Raw genomic sequence first — 20,239 nt, 5'->3', positions numbered from 1 at the left:
CAGTTAACCAAAACTGTAAAACCATGTTGTTAGAAACCTTTGACACACTCCTAGAAAATGAATTTTATTAAAATTTAGTCTTTCCTAGAAATGAATTCTGCCTATTTTGATATACATTTCCAACAGATAATCTTTTTTTTTTTTTTTTTTGAGACAGAGTCTGGCTCTGTCGCCCAGGCTGGAGTACAATGGCCGGATCTCGGCTCACTGCAAGCTCCGCCTCCTGGGTTTACGCCATTCTCCTGCCTCAGCCTCCTGAGTAGCTGGGACTACAGGCGCCCGCCACCTCACCTGGCTAGTTTTTTGTGTATTTTTTAGTAGAGACGGGGTTTCACTGTGTTAGCCAGGATGGTCTCAATCTCCTGACCTAGTGATCCGCCCGTCTCGGCCTCCCAAAGTGCTGGGATTACAGGCTTGAGCCACCGTGCCTGGCCTTTTTTTTTTTTTTTTGAGACGGAGTCTTGGTCTGTCATCCTGGCTGGAGTGCAGTGGCCAAATCTCAGCTCACTGCAAGCTCCGCCTCCCAGGTTTACGCCATTCTCCTGCCCCAGCCTCCCGAGTAGCTGGGACTACAGACGCCCGCCACCTCGCCCGGCTAGTTTTTTGTATTTTTTTAGTAGAAACACGGTTTCACCGTGTTAGCCAAGATGGTCTCAATCTCCTGACCTTGTGATCCGCCCGTCTCGGCCTCCCAAAGTGCTGGGATTACAGGCTTAAGCCACCGTGCCCGGCCTTTTTTTTTTTTTTTTTAGACAGGTTCTCGCTCTGTCACCCAGGTTAGAGTGCAGTGGCTCACCATAGCTCACTGCAGCCTTGACCTCCTGGGCTCAAGCCATCATCCCTACTCAGCCTCCTGAGGATCTGGAACCATGGGAATATGCCACTACTCCTGGCTAATTTCAGGTAAGTATTTACTTAGATTGTAAAATATCTTTAAAACTAACATGTGAGACTGCATAGTAGTATGTATCTTTAATAAAGGAATGTTGCAAAATACACAAGTAAACCAGATGCAGATAACATCAAAACTGATTATTCTGAAGGGAGATATTACTCTTATCATAAAGTAGAAATAAATTAGAGCAAAGAATTAAGAGTCACTATTATTAAATAATAAAAAATTAGACTTCATAGGCTGGGCTTGGTGGTGCACACCTGTAACCCCAGCAATTTGAGAGGCAAAGGCAGGAAGGATTGCTTGAGGCCAGTAGTTTAAGACCAGCCTAGGCAACATGGCAAAACCCTCTCTCTACAAAAAAAAAAAAAAAAAAAAAAACCCCAAAAACCACAACTAGACTTCATAAAATATTACAAAATTCACTACAATAAAACTCTACGTAAAATTAATGAATAAAACAAAAGTATTGGGCTACAATAACATTACTTAAATAATAATAATAATAATAATAATAATGATAATGACAGTAATAATAATGATAGCTACCCCCTCAGCCAGGCCCAGCGGCTCCTGCCTGTAATCCCAGCACTCTGGGAGGCCAAGGCTAGAGAATCTCTTGAAGCTAGGAGTTTGAGACCAGCCTGGGCAGTAAAAGGAGACCCTGCCCAGGGTCCAAAAAGCAATAACATTAAAAAAAAAATAGTAATATTAAAACAAAAAGGGGGTTAAGCATGGTGGTGGCTCACGCCTGTAATCCCAGGAAGGTGGGAGCTTGAGCCCAGAGGTTGAGGCTACAGTGAACCATGATTGTGCCACTACACTCTAGTCTGGTGAGAGAGCCAGACCGGGTCTCAAAAAGCAAAACAAAAAGATTAGCTACCCTTTACTGAGCATTTACTGTGTGTCTGAACTATTCCATGAATTTGTTTTTAATACCTAAGAATCCTTAGAGGCAGATACTATTGTAGTATCTAAGAGATGAAAAAACTGAGGCAGAAAGGCTAAATAAATTACCCAACGTTATACAGCTAACACGTCTTTAGAGCTGGGATTCAAACCCAGGTGGTCACGTACTCCAGAATTTACTTTTTTTTTCTTTTTTGACACAAGTCTCACTCTGTCACCTAGGCTGCAGTGCAGTGGCACGATCTCAGCTTACTGCAACTGCTGCCCCACAGGCTCAAGCGATCTGCCCATCTCAGCCTTCCAGGTACCTGGAACTACAGGCACAAGCCATGCCCAGCTAATGTCTGTATTTTTTTGCAGTGAAAGGGTTTTACCATATTGCCCAGGCTGGTCTCAAACTCTTGAATTCAAACAATCAACCCACCCCAGCCTTCCAAAGCACTGGGATTACACCACAATTTACACTCTTTACTACTAGGTGGGTTATTCTGCATATACCTGGGAGTATTCAGGTTTTCCTGAAGAATTCTGGTCATTTCGAAACAATTTCACAGCTTTAAGGTATGTTTCCATTGATTCGAGTTTGGCTTTGCTAAAACCTAAAACCAAGATGAACAAACAACAAAATGCAGTGAGAAATTTCTTTACTTATTGTTTTTTTCAGACAAGATTTCACTTTGTTGCCCAGGCTGGAGCACAGTCCTGCAATCACAACTCACTGCAACCTTGACCTCCCTAGCTCAAGCAATCCTCCCATGTCAGCCTCCCAAGTAGCACACCACCATGCCTGGTTAATTATTTTTTTACAAATGTTTGTACAGATGGGGTGGGGGGGGGATCTTGTTTTTTTTTTTTTTTTTTTGAATAGGGTGGTCTCGAACTCCCGGCCTCAAGAGATCCTCCTGCCTTGGTCTCCCAAAGGGCTGGAATTATGGGTATAAACCATAACATCCCGCCAATAAATTTATTATTTTTAGAAACAGGGTCTCACTGTGTCATCCAGGCTGGAGTACAGTAGTGCCATCATAGCCCATTGCAGCTTTGAACTCCTGGGTTCAAGTGATTCTCCTGCCTTAGTCTCCCAAGTAGCTAGGACTACAAGTCTGTACTGCCACACCTGGCTAATTTTTTATTTTTTATTTTCTCGTAGAGATCAGGGTCTTGCTATGTCGCCCAAGCTAGTCTCAAACTCCTGGACACGTGATCCTCCTGCCTCAGCCTCCCAAAGTGCCAGAATCATAGGTGTAAGCCACTGAGCCTGGCCTTAGTAAGGAATTTTGAAATCTTTGGGGGTAAGAGTACTGAATTCCAGTGATGAGCAAGAAACAAATACTATTTACATATTCATTTACATTTCTCTTTCTCCTTATCCTTGAGAATCTACCACGTGAGAAAGCCCAGACTACACAGAGAAACCACATGAGGGTGTTTTGCCTGACAGCCTTACCTAAGTCCTCAGCTGCTGACAGCTCACAATTTGCTGTCAGACATGCAAGCAGAACAAGCCTTCAGGATTCCAGGCCCTGCCTTTCAAATCTTGCAGTTGAGGCTCAAAACATGAAACAGAGATGAACTGTCCCCACTGTGCCCTGTCTCAATTACTGACCCACTGAAACCATGAGCTAATAATTACTGCTTGTGCAACCCACTAAATTTTAGGATAATTTGTTACACAGGATCACTAAAATCTTAACTCAAGATTAATAAGCAAGGAATGAGGCACTTCTAACCATTTCTACTTTGAATGTTCTACCAACTCAAATGCAGAAGTTTTGCATTTGGGGGGATCATTCCCTCCAGGATTCTATATAACCATTCATTAATTTTGCTGTCTGATTAACTAACATAATAATCTGCCCACACACTGAAGAATACTACAATATATCCTCCAAATATATATCTATGCTTAGAAATGAGTAACTCAGCAATGATTACCTCATTAAAGAGATTAAAAAAAGAGATCTTACTTTTTAAAGAGCAGCCTTATGAAATATCAACATTATCTTGTTTTATAGGTACTTTCTACTTTAATCTAAACAGTCAGTAGAAGAGTGTCCAAAATTCCTAGTTAATCAGATTACAAAACGATTTGGAACCTGTGGTCCTATATTGTTTTTTGCAAAATTTTGCGCTTCTTCTTCTTTAGATAGAAAACTGGTTCCCAAACCCCTTTGTCTGATAGCTCCTCTACTCTTGGTTGTAGAAGGGGATGGCTGTAAATATGTTTAAGGCTGACTTCCATTAAACTGCAACCTCTGACCCCTAAGTAGAGGCGGAGGTATCCATTATTATGGGGAAACAGTCAAGTCAGGACCAATGGTTTGAATAATTCCTTTAAATTGTTTTCAATGGGTCACAGGGAACTAGGGTTTGAGGACACAACACTCTTTAAAGACATCTGATGTTTGCTTGGAAGTTGTTGTTTCAACATAATGTAATTTTGTGAATAGTAAATAACATGTATAAGGTAGCCATTTATAAAACACTATCAAACACATTGGAAATGTAACATGCTTATTCTAATGATCTTTTATCTTCTTACCTGTATGTTCTAAATGTTTTAATGTCACATTGTCAACAGGGAAAAAGCTGAGGATAGCACCATATTCCGGACACATGTTTGCTATTGTAGTTCGATCAACTATAGATAATTGTGAAACTCCACTTCCAAAAAACTCAACAAACTTTCCAGCCACTCCTACTTGCCTGAGGTGCTATAAAAGGGATATGAAGAAACACATACAAAATTGCAAAGACAAGATTAGCAAGGATTGTTTGAAAACTATAAAATATAATTTTTAATCAATACTAGTGATGGTGAAGGAATGAGATTCTTCGTTGTTCTTAAGAATCAACTCATTCTGGTTTTGGGGGTATTTTAAGATAAGGAGTAAAGAGAAGACCGGTCCAATGTCACTGTTAATCAGGGTGGAAAGGGGCCTGAAAGCTCAAGGTGGCCATAATTAGCATTTTCATGTCTTTGAAATCAGGGCACATCAACTCAATAGTGTGTCTGTTTAGCTGGCAGTCCTTTTTCTTTCTTTCTTTTAGAAATAGGGTCTCACTCTGTTGCCCAGGCTGGAGTGCAGTGGTGTGATCACAGCTCACTGCAGCTTCCAACACCCCGGCTCTAGCAACCCTTCCACCTTAGCCTCCCAAGTAGCTGGGAACTACAGGCATGTGCCACCACACTCAGCTAATATTTTTTTTTTTGAGACGGAGTCTCACTCTGTCGCCCAGACTGGAGTGCACGGCCAGATCTCGGTTCACTGCAAGCTCCGCCTCCCGGGTTCACGCCATTCTCCTGCCTCAGCCTCCCGAGTAGCTGGGACCACAGGCACCCGCCACCTCGCCTGGCTAGTTTTTTTGTATTTTTTAGTAGAGACGGGGTTTCACTGTGTTGGCCAAGATGGTCTCGATCTCCTGACCTCGTGATCCGCCCGTCTTGGCCTCCCAAAGTGCTGGGATTACAGGCTTGAGCCACCGCCCCTGGCCACCCAGCTAATTAAAAAAATTTTTTTTTTTTGTAGAGACAGGGTCTTACAGTGTTGACCAGGCCGGTCTTGAACTCCTGGCCGCAAGTGATGCTCTTGCCTTGGCGTCCCAAACTGCTGGGATTACAGGTGTGAACCACTGTGCACGGCCCCTTATTCTTTCTTAGCAGTGCATAAAACAGTGGTGTTTGTTAACCACTGATGGCATCTTAGACTTAATGAAATACTAATAGACTGATGAAACTATATATTTAAATAAATTATATACTGACTATAAAAATTTTTCAAATTGTAATTACTGGCCCAAATGTTTACAGCATCTTTAATCACAGGCAAATCCCACTTTGGTAGAATTTGTTAACATGTGGTTTCAAACTTAATTCCTTCTAAAATTATTTTTCTTGTTTATTATACTATCAAGTAACCCAACCAATTATTCGTCTTTTCTGAATTGTAAAATGGTCTCAGTTTGGTATAGGAGGAGTGACTAAGGAGGTGACTAAGAATGAAACTATCCTCGATCTATGAATAATATTAAGCCCTAACATTTTGTAAGTGCCAGGGATCACTTAATCCAAACGCTTTTTTATAGATACAGAAACTCAAACCCTACATGTAAAGATGTTTCCTCATGTATGGTTGTATTTTTTAGGATGAGAGAAATACAGATTAGATGTTACAAACCAAATGCTGCTCTCATCAAAAAAACAACACAGGATTACTCCTGTAAGGATCATAAATGGAACAGGGTCTCAAAAAAGAAGTAATAATATATTTAATAAATGTAAACATACTTAATAGTTTAATTTTTTAACAATAAATTAAAATGTCAAAAAACACATAGTAATATTGTCAGGAAAAAATAGCCAGAGAAGCTAAAAAGCAGCATTAATTTTCAGGATGTCTAAAGTAAAGAATTGATTTCTGTAAAAACATAATGGGATAGTCCTTTTCCTTTAGAAATAATCCTGCAATTCCCAATTGACTTCTTGATCTTTTGGTACCATACATTGAATCAATAATTTCTCTAAGATGCCAAATTCTTTTCTAATTAGGGAAGAAGGATCAAGACCAAATGCTGGGAGGGAGGCATTATCATTTCCTTAAGCTGGAGCATCCAGAAAGCCTTCATATCAATAATCTAAGCAAAAATGCTGAGACTGATACTCCTGAAAGCCTCTGTACCAGTCATCTAACCAAAAATGCTGAGATTGGGATCCAAATTGGAATTACATGTGGAACATTTTCCAGGTACATTCATTTAACAAAATAGGACTTAATCATTAAAATAAAGTTAGTAAAAGCCAGACATTTAGGAAGAAGAGTTACAAATTATTATTCACTAGGAAATCCATGAGCCTGTGTATTAATACGCTTAAGAAGCTCAGTGTACGTATTGAAGTTCTGCAACCAGTATTTTAAAAATTCAGAGAAAAGGTTTTTACATAATCCAGAGAAATGTTAAAACGGCAACAGAAAAATGATGTATCACATTTCTACAGTCCATGTTTTTGAAAGCATTACTTAGTAGAGCAACAGTTTCTAACAGGCAAATAATTTAAAGAAGATACAATCAAGTTTTGCTAAACATTTTTTTTAAATTCACGTAGGAAAAAGAAAAAAAAATCACGTAATCAGCAAGTGTTCATTAAGGCAACAAGGCACTAATAAGGCATAATGGTTAAGAGAATGGACTCAAGAATCTGACTGTCTGGAATCTTTGTTCTATCCCTTACTACTCACCCCTTCAACCCTTTGGTAAGTCACTAAACCTGACACTGTACCTTAGTTTTCTCAGAGTTACAATGAGAATAGTAATAGCACCCATCTCACAGACTTGTTACAAGGAATAAATGAGCTAACATAAGTGAACACAACAAATTTCTTTGTATTTATTAGTACAAAGTAAATGCTACATTTGTTGTTATTACTATAACTATGATGACATGGCTAATGTCAGAGACCTGAGGAGGATGCAGTAATGAACCCAAATCCCTGCTCTCATAGGGCTCTTCCATTTTTATAAAAATAATGTTCACTAAGTCGTAGAGCTACCACAACTTTAACTTACCTTTGTAATACCAAGAACAACATCTATGGATGTAACAAAAGGGTTTGATGACCCAGTTAACTCACATCCGACCACCTCTGGTAAAGTAAGAGAAACTGGCAGACCAAGCATAACTGCTTCTGTTTCAATGCCTCCAACCCCTAATGTAATAAAGACAGGGATATTAGCACCGTATATTTAAAGATAATTTATCTCTGTAACATCTGAATCTCTAGGTGTTTCACGAGCTTGTCTTACACAGTACTTTACAGAGTTGCTATATTGCTATTAATGTGGACACTGAACCCAAGGCTTCCCAAAAGAAATGACTCCACGCGCATGGTCAAAAAACTATTATTTTACCTTTATATTCAAGACAAAATATTAGTTTTAAGTATATTCAAGTTAAAATATTAGTTTAAGTATTCATTATGCTAGGCACTGTACTGTATTCAAGATACAGATAAAAACAAAATCCAGTCTCTGCCAACCTCAACAAGTTCACTCTAATGAAAAAGGACAAAAAATTCAACAATTATAACACGCTGTGAAAGAGTAAGTTTACAAAGTGAGGGGCACTGAACTCGGCAAGGGAGTTAAGGTTTTCAGAAGATAACTGTGGCCAGTCTTGGATGAGTTAATAGTAGCCACATTTCAACAAAGTCATGGTCGGCAGAATGCATTCTGCCAGAAGAAATAGCCTATGCAAAGTCATGGAGTATAAAAGAGCAGTTAGCTGGGCTCAGTGGCTCATGCCTGTAATTCTAGCACTTTGGGAGGCCGAGGTAGGTGGATCACTTAAGGCTAGGAGTTCGAGACCAGCCAGGCCAACATGGTAAAACTTCATCTCTACTAAAAATACAAAAATTAGCTGGGTGTGGTGGCATGTGCCTGTAGTCCCAGCTACTTGGAAGGTTGAAGCATGAGAATCACTTGACCCCAGAAGGTGCAGGTTGCAGTGAGCCAAGATTGTGCCACTGCACTCCAACCTGGGTGACAGAGCAAGATTCTGTCTCTTAAAAAAAAAAAAAAAAAAAAAAAAAAAAGAAAAGAAAAGAGTGACAGCCCATATAAGTAAAGAAATGACTAGTCTCTAAGATGGGTGTTGGTGAGTGGCTAAAGGGACACCAGAGGTTGTGAAGGGCCTTGTATAAAATGGCAAGAAATCTGGACTAATAAGACCAGGAGAAGCCACAAAGTACCTTAGACAAAGAAGCAACCTTTCTAGACATATCATCATCATTCAATTACTTCACAAATGGTAGTGCTGTGCTAGGCACTGTGTAAATTTCTTTTGATAAATCCTCTTTTACAACACCGATCACAAACTCTCGATTAATATTTTGTTGTTGCTGCTACTATAACAGATGAAAATCACAGAGCCTCAAAGAGGCTATAAAAACTCAATAATTTATGTTCTTTTACAATGTTCTTGACATTCTTAACCCCAAAAGAAATGAAATATATTTAGTCATTTACTTACCCCACCCCAGAATCCCTAAACCATTCACCATCGTTATATGTGAATCTGTGCCGACTACACTGTCTGGGAAGAGGAGGTCCTTTTCTTCAAAAACCACTCTTGACAAATATTCTAAGTTTACTTGATGAGCCATTCCAGTTCCAGGAGGGATTACTGCTACATTCTTAAAAACTCTTGAACTCCACTATATTTTGTTTAAATTTAAGAAATACAAATGTTAGTATTTGAATCTGTGTTCACAATCAAGGTGTAACAACACTAAAAATATTTTAACTAACGTTCAATACGGTAAATAAAAAGTTCATATCACATAGTTAAAAACAAAGATCCAGATACTGAACCTAAATACATTTTTTATTAAGACACCCTTTAGGTCAAATAAAAATGTTAAAAAAGTCCAGACAAATGACAGTATTCAACTGTGTTCCAAAGATTCTCAGGAATGGGAAGAAAGAAAGGCTCAGTGTACAAGGCTCCCTCCAAGTTCTCTCTCCTAAACTAGAGCCACTGTTCTCATCTTTCTTTACACAATAGGGTTTCCAATAAGATTTCATTTGAGGCACAAAAGCATTCTGCTACTATAATGCCTTTAGAAACTACTAAAGTGGCTGGGCAGAGTGGCTCATGTCTGTAACTGCAGCACTTTGGGAGGCTGAGGTGGACAGATTGCTTGAGGCCAAGAGCTCAAGACCAGCTTGGCCAACATGGCAAAACCCCGTCTCTACTAAAAACACAAAAATTAGCCAGGCAGTGGTGCACACCTGTAATCCCAGCTACTCAGGAGGCTGAGGCACGAGAATCGCTTGAACTCAGGAGATGGACGTTGCAGTGAGCCAAGATCACACCACTGCACTCCTGTCTGGGCAACAGCATGACCCTTCCTCAAAAATAAAAATAAACAAATAAAATAATAAAATAATAAATAGGCCAGGCACAGTGGCTCATGCCTGTAGTCCCAGCACTTTGGGAGGCCGAGGCAGGCGGATTACCTGAGGCCAGGGGTTCAAGACCAGCCTGGCCAAGATGGTGAAAACCAATCTCTACTAAAAATACAAAAATTAGCCAGGCATGGTGGTGTGCGCCTCTAATCCCAGCTACTTGGGAGGCTGAGGCAGGAGAATTGCTTGAACCTGGGAGGTGGAGGCTGCAGTAAGCTGAGATCACGCCACTGGACTCCAGCCTGGGTAACAGCGAGATTCTGTCTCCCCACCCACCCCCCACCAAAACAAAAACAAAAACAAAAAAACAACTAAAGATATAAAAATTGTACCTATCATTAGTCTATATATTACATTACAAAAAATTTCCCTGAATCATTTATACCTTAAAAAACTGAAGCCTCTCTCGATTTCTGCCGAATTCTACTTCTTGATTTTTTAACACTGTTTCAGGTCTAAAAGGAAGAAGAGCTGGCATTAAATATATGTATTACAAAAAAATACTTGCCTTGTTTCTCTCTAAGTCATCATTCTCAGGCATATATCTATACAAATATATTATTAAAATCTTTGGAAGAACTATTTATTAGGTTTCTCAGAATTATTTTCTTTTTCAACAAAGTTCTGCTTTAAAATAATACACTAGAAAACTACAAAAATGAGTTGTACTTTACAGAGTGTAAGAAAGCCACATTACACCAACGTCCAAAACTGTACTTAAGTGATAATAAAAATACACTGTTGGGTTATCCACTTCAAGAAAAGAGGAAGGTAGTAGCTTCAACGACAAGCATGTACTTGCCTCCCACCTGGCTCTTGTGCCTGTTAAACTAGGAGATGGGTGCTGATTATTGCTATGCAGCATTGATGAACAACACCTCAACATCATTTTATAGTTTAAGAACAGCTTTTTGCAAAAATATTTCATTCATCTCATACCAAAAGAAGGCTCTACTTTATGTATAAGTAGCAGTTCACTTTACATGGATTATAAATATAGTTTATATGAATTATTTAAACTAAGAGATAAAAATAATTGACCTCTATGCAGTAACATAGTACCATTTTTAGAAAAATATTTTTATCTAATAGATATTTTAAAACATTATTGCAAACAGCTTTAAGCTGGTTCCTTTACCTGCCAGCTGGTGACGGGGTGTTCACTAGAATATCAGTATAACTTAGATTATACATGTCCTCCAGGGACCAGATAATTAGTCCAGATAATTACAGTTGTTTAATTGTCAACTTTTTTTTTTTTGAGACGGAGTTTCACTCTTGTTGCCCAGGCTGGAGTGCAATGGCGTAATCTCGGCTCACTGCAACCTCTGCCTCACTGGATTCAAGCGATTCTCCTACCTCAGCCCCCTGAGTAGCTGGGATTACAGGTATGTGCCACCACACCCAGCTAATTTTGTATTTTTAGTAGAGATGGGGTCTCTCCATGTTGGTCAGGATGGTCTCAAACTCCTGACCTCAGGTGATCGATCTACCCCTCTCAGCCTCCCAAAGTGCTGGGATTACAGGTGTAAGCCACCACACCTGCAAAACTTTTTTTTTTTCTAAACAAAGATTACTTTAATAATTCATAGTTGAGTCATCTTTTGAAGCCAAGCATATCTTAGTGAGATTTTTCCAGGGCCTCAGGGAACACAGCTTTCTGAGCCACTCCAATTATTTTACCTTTCAAGACAGCACTTATGGCTACAAAGTGCCATATAAACATTTATTGGCTCATAACCTGACTTCAAATAGGGGGTAATTTGAAGTGCCAAAGGTTATGCTCTCATCTTTCTACTCAACTTCTTAAGTCTGTAATTAATACTTCATTGACATATTAAAGGATACCAATGAGTCACTATTATCACATAGCCAGGAACTACAATAAAATCTATCTTAATACTTTGTAATTCAGAGTCAAAATTATGGGGAAATGTTACAGAAGATTGGATTTTTAGAAACAAAAATATAGCACTAAGCACTTACGATGTGCCAGTTATAAAAAGAAACAAAAACTAAAGAAATCAATGATTTTGAATCAATAAATCTGCCTTTTCAGGAAATTAATTTCTGTATATGAGGTGTTAATCTCAAAAGTCAACATGTTCCTAACAACCAGGACAACTAGGCAACAGGAACAAGAAAGCGATTACATAAAACTGTCAAAATTTGATGGCAAAAGACTCATAGATTATACTGAATCCTTAGAAAGGAAGAGCATACGAGGTCACTATAACCTGTGGCTTTATAAGAATATGAAGCCTAAAATTTTAGAACTAGGCAGAATTTGGAAGATCCGGTCAGGAACAAAGGAATTAACGTATTATTTAGTACTTAGGATAAATGAATGGACATTACTCTTAGCTACTCTAAATCTTAAATGTGTTAAACTTTTTAAAACCTAACGTGTAAGTATTTTTTACTAAATTAAAAAAACAAGGCCAAGTGGAGTGCTACATGCCTGCAGTCCCAGCACTTTCTGAGGCCAAGGTGGGATGACTGCATGAGCCCAGTTCAAGACCAGTCTGGGCAGCATAGTGAGACCCCATTTCTACCCCCAAAGAAGGTAGATAAAACTAGTCAGGCCTGGTAGTGTGTGCCTGTAGTCCCAGCTACTCTGGAGGCTTAGGCAGGAGGATCACTTAAGCCCAGGAGCTGGAGGCTGCAGTGGACTATAGATGGTGACACTGCACCCCAGCCTGGGTGACAGAGACCCCCCCATCTCAAAAAAAAAAAGACAGTTTACTAACAATGGGATAAACTGTTATATTTTACATGAATTATTTAAGACAAAAACAATTCACATAACTCTCTTAAAAATAAAAATATGGCTGGGCACAGTGGCTCATGCTTATAATCCCAGCACTTTGGACAGCCAAGGTAGAAGGATCACTTGAGACCAGGAGTTCAAGACCAGTCCGGGCAACACAGTAACACCCCTTGTCTACAGAAAAAATTAGCCAGGCATGGTGGTGCATGCCTTAAGTTCCAGCTACTTGAAGATGAGGCGGGAGGATCACCTGAGTCCAGGAGGTCGAGACTGCGGTGAACCATGCTCATGCCACTGCACTTCAGCCCAGGCAATAGAATAAGACTCTGTTTCAAAACAAAACAAAAAAACCCACTTTGGAAGGTCAAGACAGGAAGATCGCTTGAGCCTAAGAGTTTGACACCAGCACAGGCAACATAGTGAGACCCTGTCTCTAAAAATAAATAAATAAATTTTAAAAGTTTGGAAACTTTATAGTATATATTTTAAAAAGTTGTAGGACTCCTTTTTTTTTTTTCCCCCTGAGAGAGAGTCTTGTTCTGTCACCCAGTGGTGTGATCTCTGCCTCCTGGTATAAGCGATTCTCGTGCCTCAGCCACCAGAGTATCTGGGATTACAGGTACCCGTCACCATGCCTGGCTAATTTTGTATTTTTAGTAGAGATGGGGTTTCGCCATGTTTGCCAGGCTGGTCTCGAACTCCTGACCTCAGGTGATCCGCCTGCCTCAGCCTCCCAAAGTGCTGGAATTCCAGGCATTGCCACCTCACTTGGCCATAGAACTCTTTTTCTTATTTAAAAAAATTACCTATTAGGAAATGTAGCCAAATCCTAGGAATAGAATTATTTTCTAGGCATATTTACTACTTTCTTTTTTCTTTTTTTTATTATACTTTAAGTTCTAGGGTACATGTGCATAACTACTACTTTCCATGTTACCATATAGGAAATCACTTATTTAAAAGAACTTACTAGATTTGAAACATAAAAAATAATAATTTTATTGTTAACACAGGGCTTTTTTTTTTTTTGAGACAGAGTCTCAACTCTGTCATGCCCAGGCTAGAGTGCAGCGGCGTGATCCTGGCTCACTGCAATCTCCATCTCCTGGGTTCAAGAGATTCTCCTGCCTCAGCCTCCTGAGTAGCTGGGACCACAGGGGCGTGACACCACACCCAGGTAATTTTTTGTAGACACAGGGTTTCACCATGCAGCCCAGGATGGTCTCAAACTCCTGAGCTCAAGTGATCTGCCTGCTCTGGCTTCCCAAAGTGCCAGGATTACAGTTGTGAGCCACCATGCCCAGCCAACATAGAGCACTTAACACAATAGGAAAAGAGAAGAAACCCCCTAGTAGGAAAAAATGCTAAAAATATATACAGGGAATTAACATAAGAAATATGAATGACATTATAATGAGTATATGAATGGTACAAATGTACTAAAGTAAAAATTTTAGTTTAAAATGAGACCTCATTTTCTGCTTACAATCGTCAAAAAGATAAATTATCTTTACAGATAAATCTTAAGAAAGGTTTGTTTTCTTAGTAATGGTAAAGAGAATGGTACTTAGAGATCACCATTTTCACTAAATTTACTTCTTTTAGTATAACAGGAAATACATATAAAAATTCAATCCAGTACTTAAGTGTGAAGGTAACATATTAGTTACAACACAACATAGTAATTGGGTGGGAATGAGAATAAATTTGATTTTCTTAACTGGAAAAGAACCTGGTATTAATAAACACTAAGAAAAACAATCTCATACTCAGGCACTGGTTGCAAATGAAAAGGACACAGGATGGGTGTATTCTCAATCTGTGAAGAAAATGTTCCTGAGTTTCGGCCTAGTTCTCCAGAATCACAAGATCCTCGGCAGGTAGTCTGGCCTCTGCAGGGAAGCTTCTTAGGCTGCACTTTAAGTGGAGAAAGCTTTCCTGCTTTCTGCAGGTCACCACCTCCAGGGTTTGGTGCATTCTGTATTGCACTGTCATTCCAAAAAGAAAACAAAATAAAGCCATTTAAAAAGGGACAAAAATTAGCTCTTAAAAAAAATGCACACTAGCAACGCTATCTGGAAGTAACTGAATGATGTTTGAAGGCTAATGTATCATTTAACTCAGGTTTCAAAGGCAAATCTCAGATTATATATATATGTGTATATATATGAAACAGGTCATTTAAATTTACAGAAATGAAAACATAATTCTAAGAGTCCAGTAAAATCACTTTCATATACTCTACTAATTCACATAACTTTTAGCAAGTACTGAAACAGATTTTTCTCCCCCTAACAACTTAAAAGAAATTTAGAGCTACAGTTTATCTCGAGGGCAAAATCTCTCTCATAGGCTATAATAAATTACAGTCTTATTCCGCTACTCCAGGGAATGTTATAAAAAAGTTAATTTATGGCAACAGAAATACATCTTCTCTAGTTTGGTCTTAGTCAAAGGGGCCTTATAAATACAAGATACTTATTTCAGTGGAAGGAAAATAGAGCTTTAGTGAGTTCAATGTTTTTAATCACCAAATAATTAAAAACATTTATGGCTCACATCTTTCGATTCTTTCTGAAAGACAAGTAGGTTAAAAAACAAAAAGGAAACAAAGACTGAATTCAGAGGTTCACTCCAAAAAGCAGGTCCTAGGCGTATACATTTCTACCAAAAATGTCAGCAGAAATACACAAATATGAAAATAACTTTACACTCAGACTAATTCCAAAAAACCCCACCATTCCGAACTTTTCACCAGTTTTAGCTTTTATATACTAGCCAATACTAAATTTAGCATACTTTTCTCTGCCATAAATTATCTCTATTTCATTTCCTCTACACGACACATTTCCAGTCAGTTAACTTGCATGGTTGTCTATAAATATCTGTATTGACACACCATTTACTGAAGTCAATTTGTAAAGAATGGTCAACTGTAAGATCTGTTGGACAAGCAGGATGGACTTTCTTAGGATCACCTCCAAGAGTTTTCACTGCCTCCCTCATAGCAGCAAAATCCACCATTGCCGGTATTCCACTAAAAAATAAAGAATGGTCAAATTATAGTCCAAATTGTTTTTTACACATGCTTAATAAATGATAAATATAAACTTTTTCATTTTCACATTTTAAAAGTATCCCTGTCTAGTTTACATCCATTTTTCATAATGTAGTTATTATCTAAATTTAGGATATCCTGGTTTAATGGGAATTAACATTAACATTATCTAAGAACTGAATTACTTGGGCAAATGTGCCAAAAATAATAAGAGATAATTTTTGGAGGCATAAATGAACTTCAAGGAAACTGCCTGTGAAACTCTCTTTCGCCATGTATTTTTTTTGATGCACCCTCCCCTTTTCCTAGTTCCACCCCCTTCTGCCTAGTGCCTTCATGTTACCCCAAAGCTATCCACAGTAGCTTTTGCCATTTTACATTCATCCCCCATCTATCCAGCCAACTATATAACAAGTATTATCAAATGCCTTCAGTGTCCTAGATACCAATGGTACAAGGCCAAGTCAGACATAGTTCTGGCTCTCAAAAAAACTTTAGGGAAGATAATGATTACAGAATAGTATCGTAAGTACTATAATAGCTGCATAAAATAACAGCTTGAGCCCAGGAGGTCGATGCTGCAGTGAACTATGATCACGTCATTGCACTCCAGCCTAGGTAACAGAGTGTTGACTGTATCTCAAAATAAGATCAAGTTTTCAATATGTTAAGTTTGAGAAACCTATTGGCTATGTGGAAATCATAAGCAGGTAGTTAAGCAATAGTAGTTTCTGAATAAATGGTGTAAGAAATACCATTTATTTCTTATGCGGCTATGTATTGCAAGTACTGTAATGGCAGCGTACATAGGTTACAAAGAGCTGTGGCACACAAACCAGATTTGAATGGGTGGGTGAAGAGGATGTTCTAGCTAACCCCTATGCCTCTTTCAAAACTCAGCTCAAGGTTAACTCTTCCAATAAATAATCCCTGGACACCCAGATCGGGCAAAATCTTTCAGAGTATGGTAAAGGCTCTGGATTTTGTTTTAAGTGTGATGGAAGCCAGCTGGTGTATGGAGGGATAATATGACTTGATTAACATTTGTAACCAAGTCACTCCATCTACTGTGTAAAGAACAGACTATTGATTGCAAGTGTGACAGCAAGGATACCAGTTAAGAGACTACTGCAGTTATAGTCCAGGTTAAGAGAGAATGGGACTAGAACCACAACGACAGTGATAGAGGTGGAAAGAAATAATTGGACACAAGATATATTTCAAAAGTAGCACTGACAGAGCTTGCTGATAGACTGGTTAGAGGGTATTAAAGAAAGAGAAAAATCAAGGCTAACTCCTAGATTTGAAGCCTAAACAAATGGGAGTGTATGGTGCCATTTACTATAACAGAAAGTATATTTATACTTACTATAACTTAGAAAGAAATATGTGAGTTGAGATAGACAATCAAAAAATCAAGTTTTGATGGCTGGGTATGGTGGCTCATGCCTGTAATCCCAGAGCTTTGGGAGGCAGAGGCAGGAGGATCGCTTGAGCCCAGGAGGTTGAGGCTGCAGTGAACTATGACTGCATTACTGCACTCTGGCCTAGGTGACAGAGTGAGGCTCTACCTCAAAGTAAAGTCAAGTTTTCAATATGTTAAGTTTGAGAAACCTATTGGTTACATAGAGATCATAAGAAGGTAGTTAAGCAAAAGTAGTTTTTGAATAAATGGTATACAAAACAGGTGCCTAATTTTTAATGAATTGCTTCAGTTTAGAAAGGGCAAAATCTTTATAAACTAACCTTAAAATTAAAAAAACAAAACAAAACAAAACAAAAAAAACAGAGCCATCCATCAGGGAGTCTGAATTTTTATTTTTTTTCTATTTTTAGAGACAGGGTCTTGCACTGTCACCCAGGCTGGAGTGCAGTGGTGGGATCACAGCTCACTGCAGCCTCAACCTCCTGGGTTCAACTAATCCTCTCACCTTAGCTTCCAGAGTAGCTGGGACTACAGGCATGCACCACTGTATTCAGCTAATTTTTAAATTTTTTTTTTTTTGTACAGACAGGGTCTCACTATGTTACCCACACTGATTGCAAACTCCTGGGTTCAAGTGATCTTCCTGCCTTGGCCTCCCAAAGTGCTGGGATTGCAGGTGTGAACAACCACACCCAGCCAAGCGTCTCAATTTTAAAAAGGAAACACATTCTAAGAGTTCATTTATGAAAAACCCACTACTTACGTAAAATCTTGAAGAAGAACACGGGCAGGGAAAAAGGGCACTTCAACATTGCTTTGTTTGGTTTTCCAGTCTAAAATGTTCATAACATCTTCCTTCTTCATTAAAAAGCCATCACAATTTCGTACAGCAGCTTCCAACAAGACCCGTATTGAATAAGGCAGAACATCTGATTCAATAAAATATTACGATTAATAAGCACAGTCATACCTATATATTATTTAAAAAATGCCATAGCAAAAAGTTAGATAAAGACAAAAATGCAGGTTTCTCAATTTAAACAGTTCATTTTTAATCTAACAAACTAGAGTATAACATTGTTCATGTTAACATCAGGTGTTTTGTAAATGACTTTCCTGTACATAACCTCAAAGCCCTGAAAAAAGCAGAGATAAAAACCTTCATACAAGAGTTGCATTAATTTAGGAGTATCATACTGCAACCACGACAAATACTTGACATTCAAGGAATTCACAGAAAAACTAAAAAGCAGAGAATATCAGAATTGAATTCAATAATGTAGACATCCCCTAGTATGGCAAAAAGAAAATGACTAAATTGTATAAAGTCTTTAATAAATTTAAATTATTTCCATCAAAAATGATTAAAGTTTAAAAGTAAACTGGAATGCCTGAGTAAAATTCATTTCACAAAAACTCTGATTCACTCTTAATTACTTTAAGGACACAACTGAGAAAGTGATTTCAATATCTTTAAATTTTCAATCATATTAAATTCTCACACCAGATTGTGCCACACAAAAGTGTTTCCTTAGGATTTAAAGAGAAGACTGAATTAATATGGGGTTAGTTGAATAAATCACTGTAATTCACACAATGGATTACCATGCAGCTGTTTAAAGGAGTGAAGTTACATGCTGATAAAGAGTGAGCTCCAGAATACATCATTAAGAGAAAAAGCAGGGCAGAACAGTGTTTATAGTATGCTAACTTTCCTGTAAGAAAGAGAGTTTAAAAATATACCCATAATATATTATTTTAAAATAATTAAACATAAGATCATCAAATGTGTATTATGAGAAATACAATCTTAAAAATACATCAGCATGTGTATTTTAATAAAAAGAAACAATGAAAGGATAAACGAAAAAACTAAGCATATATCTCACACAGCATTTCCACTTACTTCCTTATTGGGAGTACCTTCTTGGTACTAAGTACAAAAAGAATCACAAGAAAGAAAAGTCTATTCAGTCATTAGTGCTGCTATTCACAGACTGTGATTTGTGTAACAAGCAGCAAGCAAAAAAGTACTTTTTGTTACTATGGTTTCAAGAACGTACAAGTTTAAAATCAGACTAGCTAATGAGAGCTAAAGTAACACGAAGTGTTTTTTTTTGTTATTTCACAGGAGCATTTGCATTTTGGGAATGAAATTGTTAAACCTGAAGTCTTGGAGAATATGCTAACTGTTCACTGGGTGGGGTGGAGGGGGGTGAGGAGGAGGAAGTATACAGAGAGAAGACTTCTGTGCCTGTTGAGTTACATTAGTTCAGATCGTCTAACCATTGTTCTATATACGTAATTTAGTTAATACTGTTGTGTTTGAAGTATACAAAACTCCTAATGCTCAAAGTATGTTAAAAGTAGAGGCAGTAAAATAATCCATTTTTAAACATCCTTTTTTTAGGAAGACTTGTCTTCTGGGAGTGGTATTTGTTAACCTACCTCTTAGAGCTAGATACAGTACTGTACTTAGTCACTGAAATGATAGAAGAGGGAAAAGGGGTGAAGGGTGAGGCTCTTTGCCAGTGTCTCCATATCCAGAGGACAGGTTTTAGATATTAACCATAGGTCTCTATGTGCATTTTTGGTAAAACATCTGTTTATTGTGAACAAAGTTCAATCTTTATTTTGTAACATCTAAGCTTTATAGATGTCCTGAGGTGACAATGTATGATAAAAAGCAGAGCTAGTGAGTTAGCCAATTTGTAAATATCTTGGTATAATTGATAGAAAAGATGCATCTTGAACACAGAACTGTTAAACCACCTAGGTAGTGTATATCAGGACTTATTCAATAGGTTGGCAGCTGAAGGGCAGAAGGTATCTTTGGGGTTCTCAACTAACAGTTCATGATATGTGAAAAAGCATAATACATACTGTATGATCTCAATCACATAAAATTGGATGTCATGTATATACACACACAAGACCTAGAAGGGCATGTCAAACTGCTTATGATTGTGGATGATTTTGTTCCTCATTTCTTGTGTTTTTCAGTTTCCAATAGCGCATGTTAATTTTTTTTTTTTTAATGAAGCTTATTTTTAAAATCTGGGGAAAAAAGTCACAGTAGCCAAGTTAAAGAAAAAAAAAAGTCCTTACATTTCAATTATAAACATGGATATGAACTTATGATTTATTTTTCTCTTCCTAAAAAATAGGTGTTTCCTAGCTCTGTCACTGAAAATGCCCAGAATAACAACAACCCAA

General features: G+C 38.1%; 1 protein-coding gene across 1 annotated transcript in view; it reads right to left on the bottom strand.

Moving 5' to 3' along the window:
- Nucleotides 1-20,239, bottom strand: part of IREB2 (iron responsive element binding protein 2) — a 63,113-nt gene that overhangs the window by 21,232 nt on the left and 21,642 nt on the right. The window contains exons 3-10 of the mRNA XM_023195699.3: nucleotides 17,787-17,952; nucleotides 15,439-15,576; nucleotides 14,309-14,527; nucleotides 10,155-10,224; nucleotides 8,832-9,015; nucleotides 7,370-7,509; nucleotides 4,347-4,518; nucleotides 2,303-2,403 (exon numbers count right to left, since the gene is read on the bottom strand). Coding sequence (XP_023051467.1) covers nucleotides 2,303-2,403; nucleotides 4,347-4,518; nucleotides 7,370-7,509; nucleotides 8,832-9,015; nucleotides 10,155-10,224; nucleotides 14,309-14,527; nucleotides 15,439-15,576; nucleotides 17,787-17,952 — 1,190 coding nt within the window. The remainder of the gene's footprint in view (nucleotides 1-2,302; nucleotides 2,404-4,346; nucleotides 4,519-7,369; nucleotides 7,510-8,831; nucleotides 9,016-10,154; nucleotides 10,225-14,308; nucleotides 14,528-15,438; nucleotides 15,577-17,786; nucleotides 17,953-20,239) is intronic.

Source organism: Piliocolobus tephrosceles, chromosome 6 (assembly GCF_002776525.5).
Source record: "Piliocolobus tephrosceles isolate RC106 chromosome 6, ASM277652v3, whole genome shotgun sequence".
Taxonomy (NCBI): domain Eukaryota; kingdom Metazoa; phylum Chordata; class Mammalia; order Primates; family Cercopithecidae; genus Piliocolobus; species Piliocolobus tephrosceles.
Note: the sequence above shows the minus strand (reverse complement) of the source record. Positions and strands in the feature narration are given on the sequence as shown.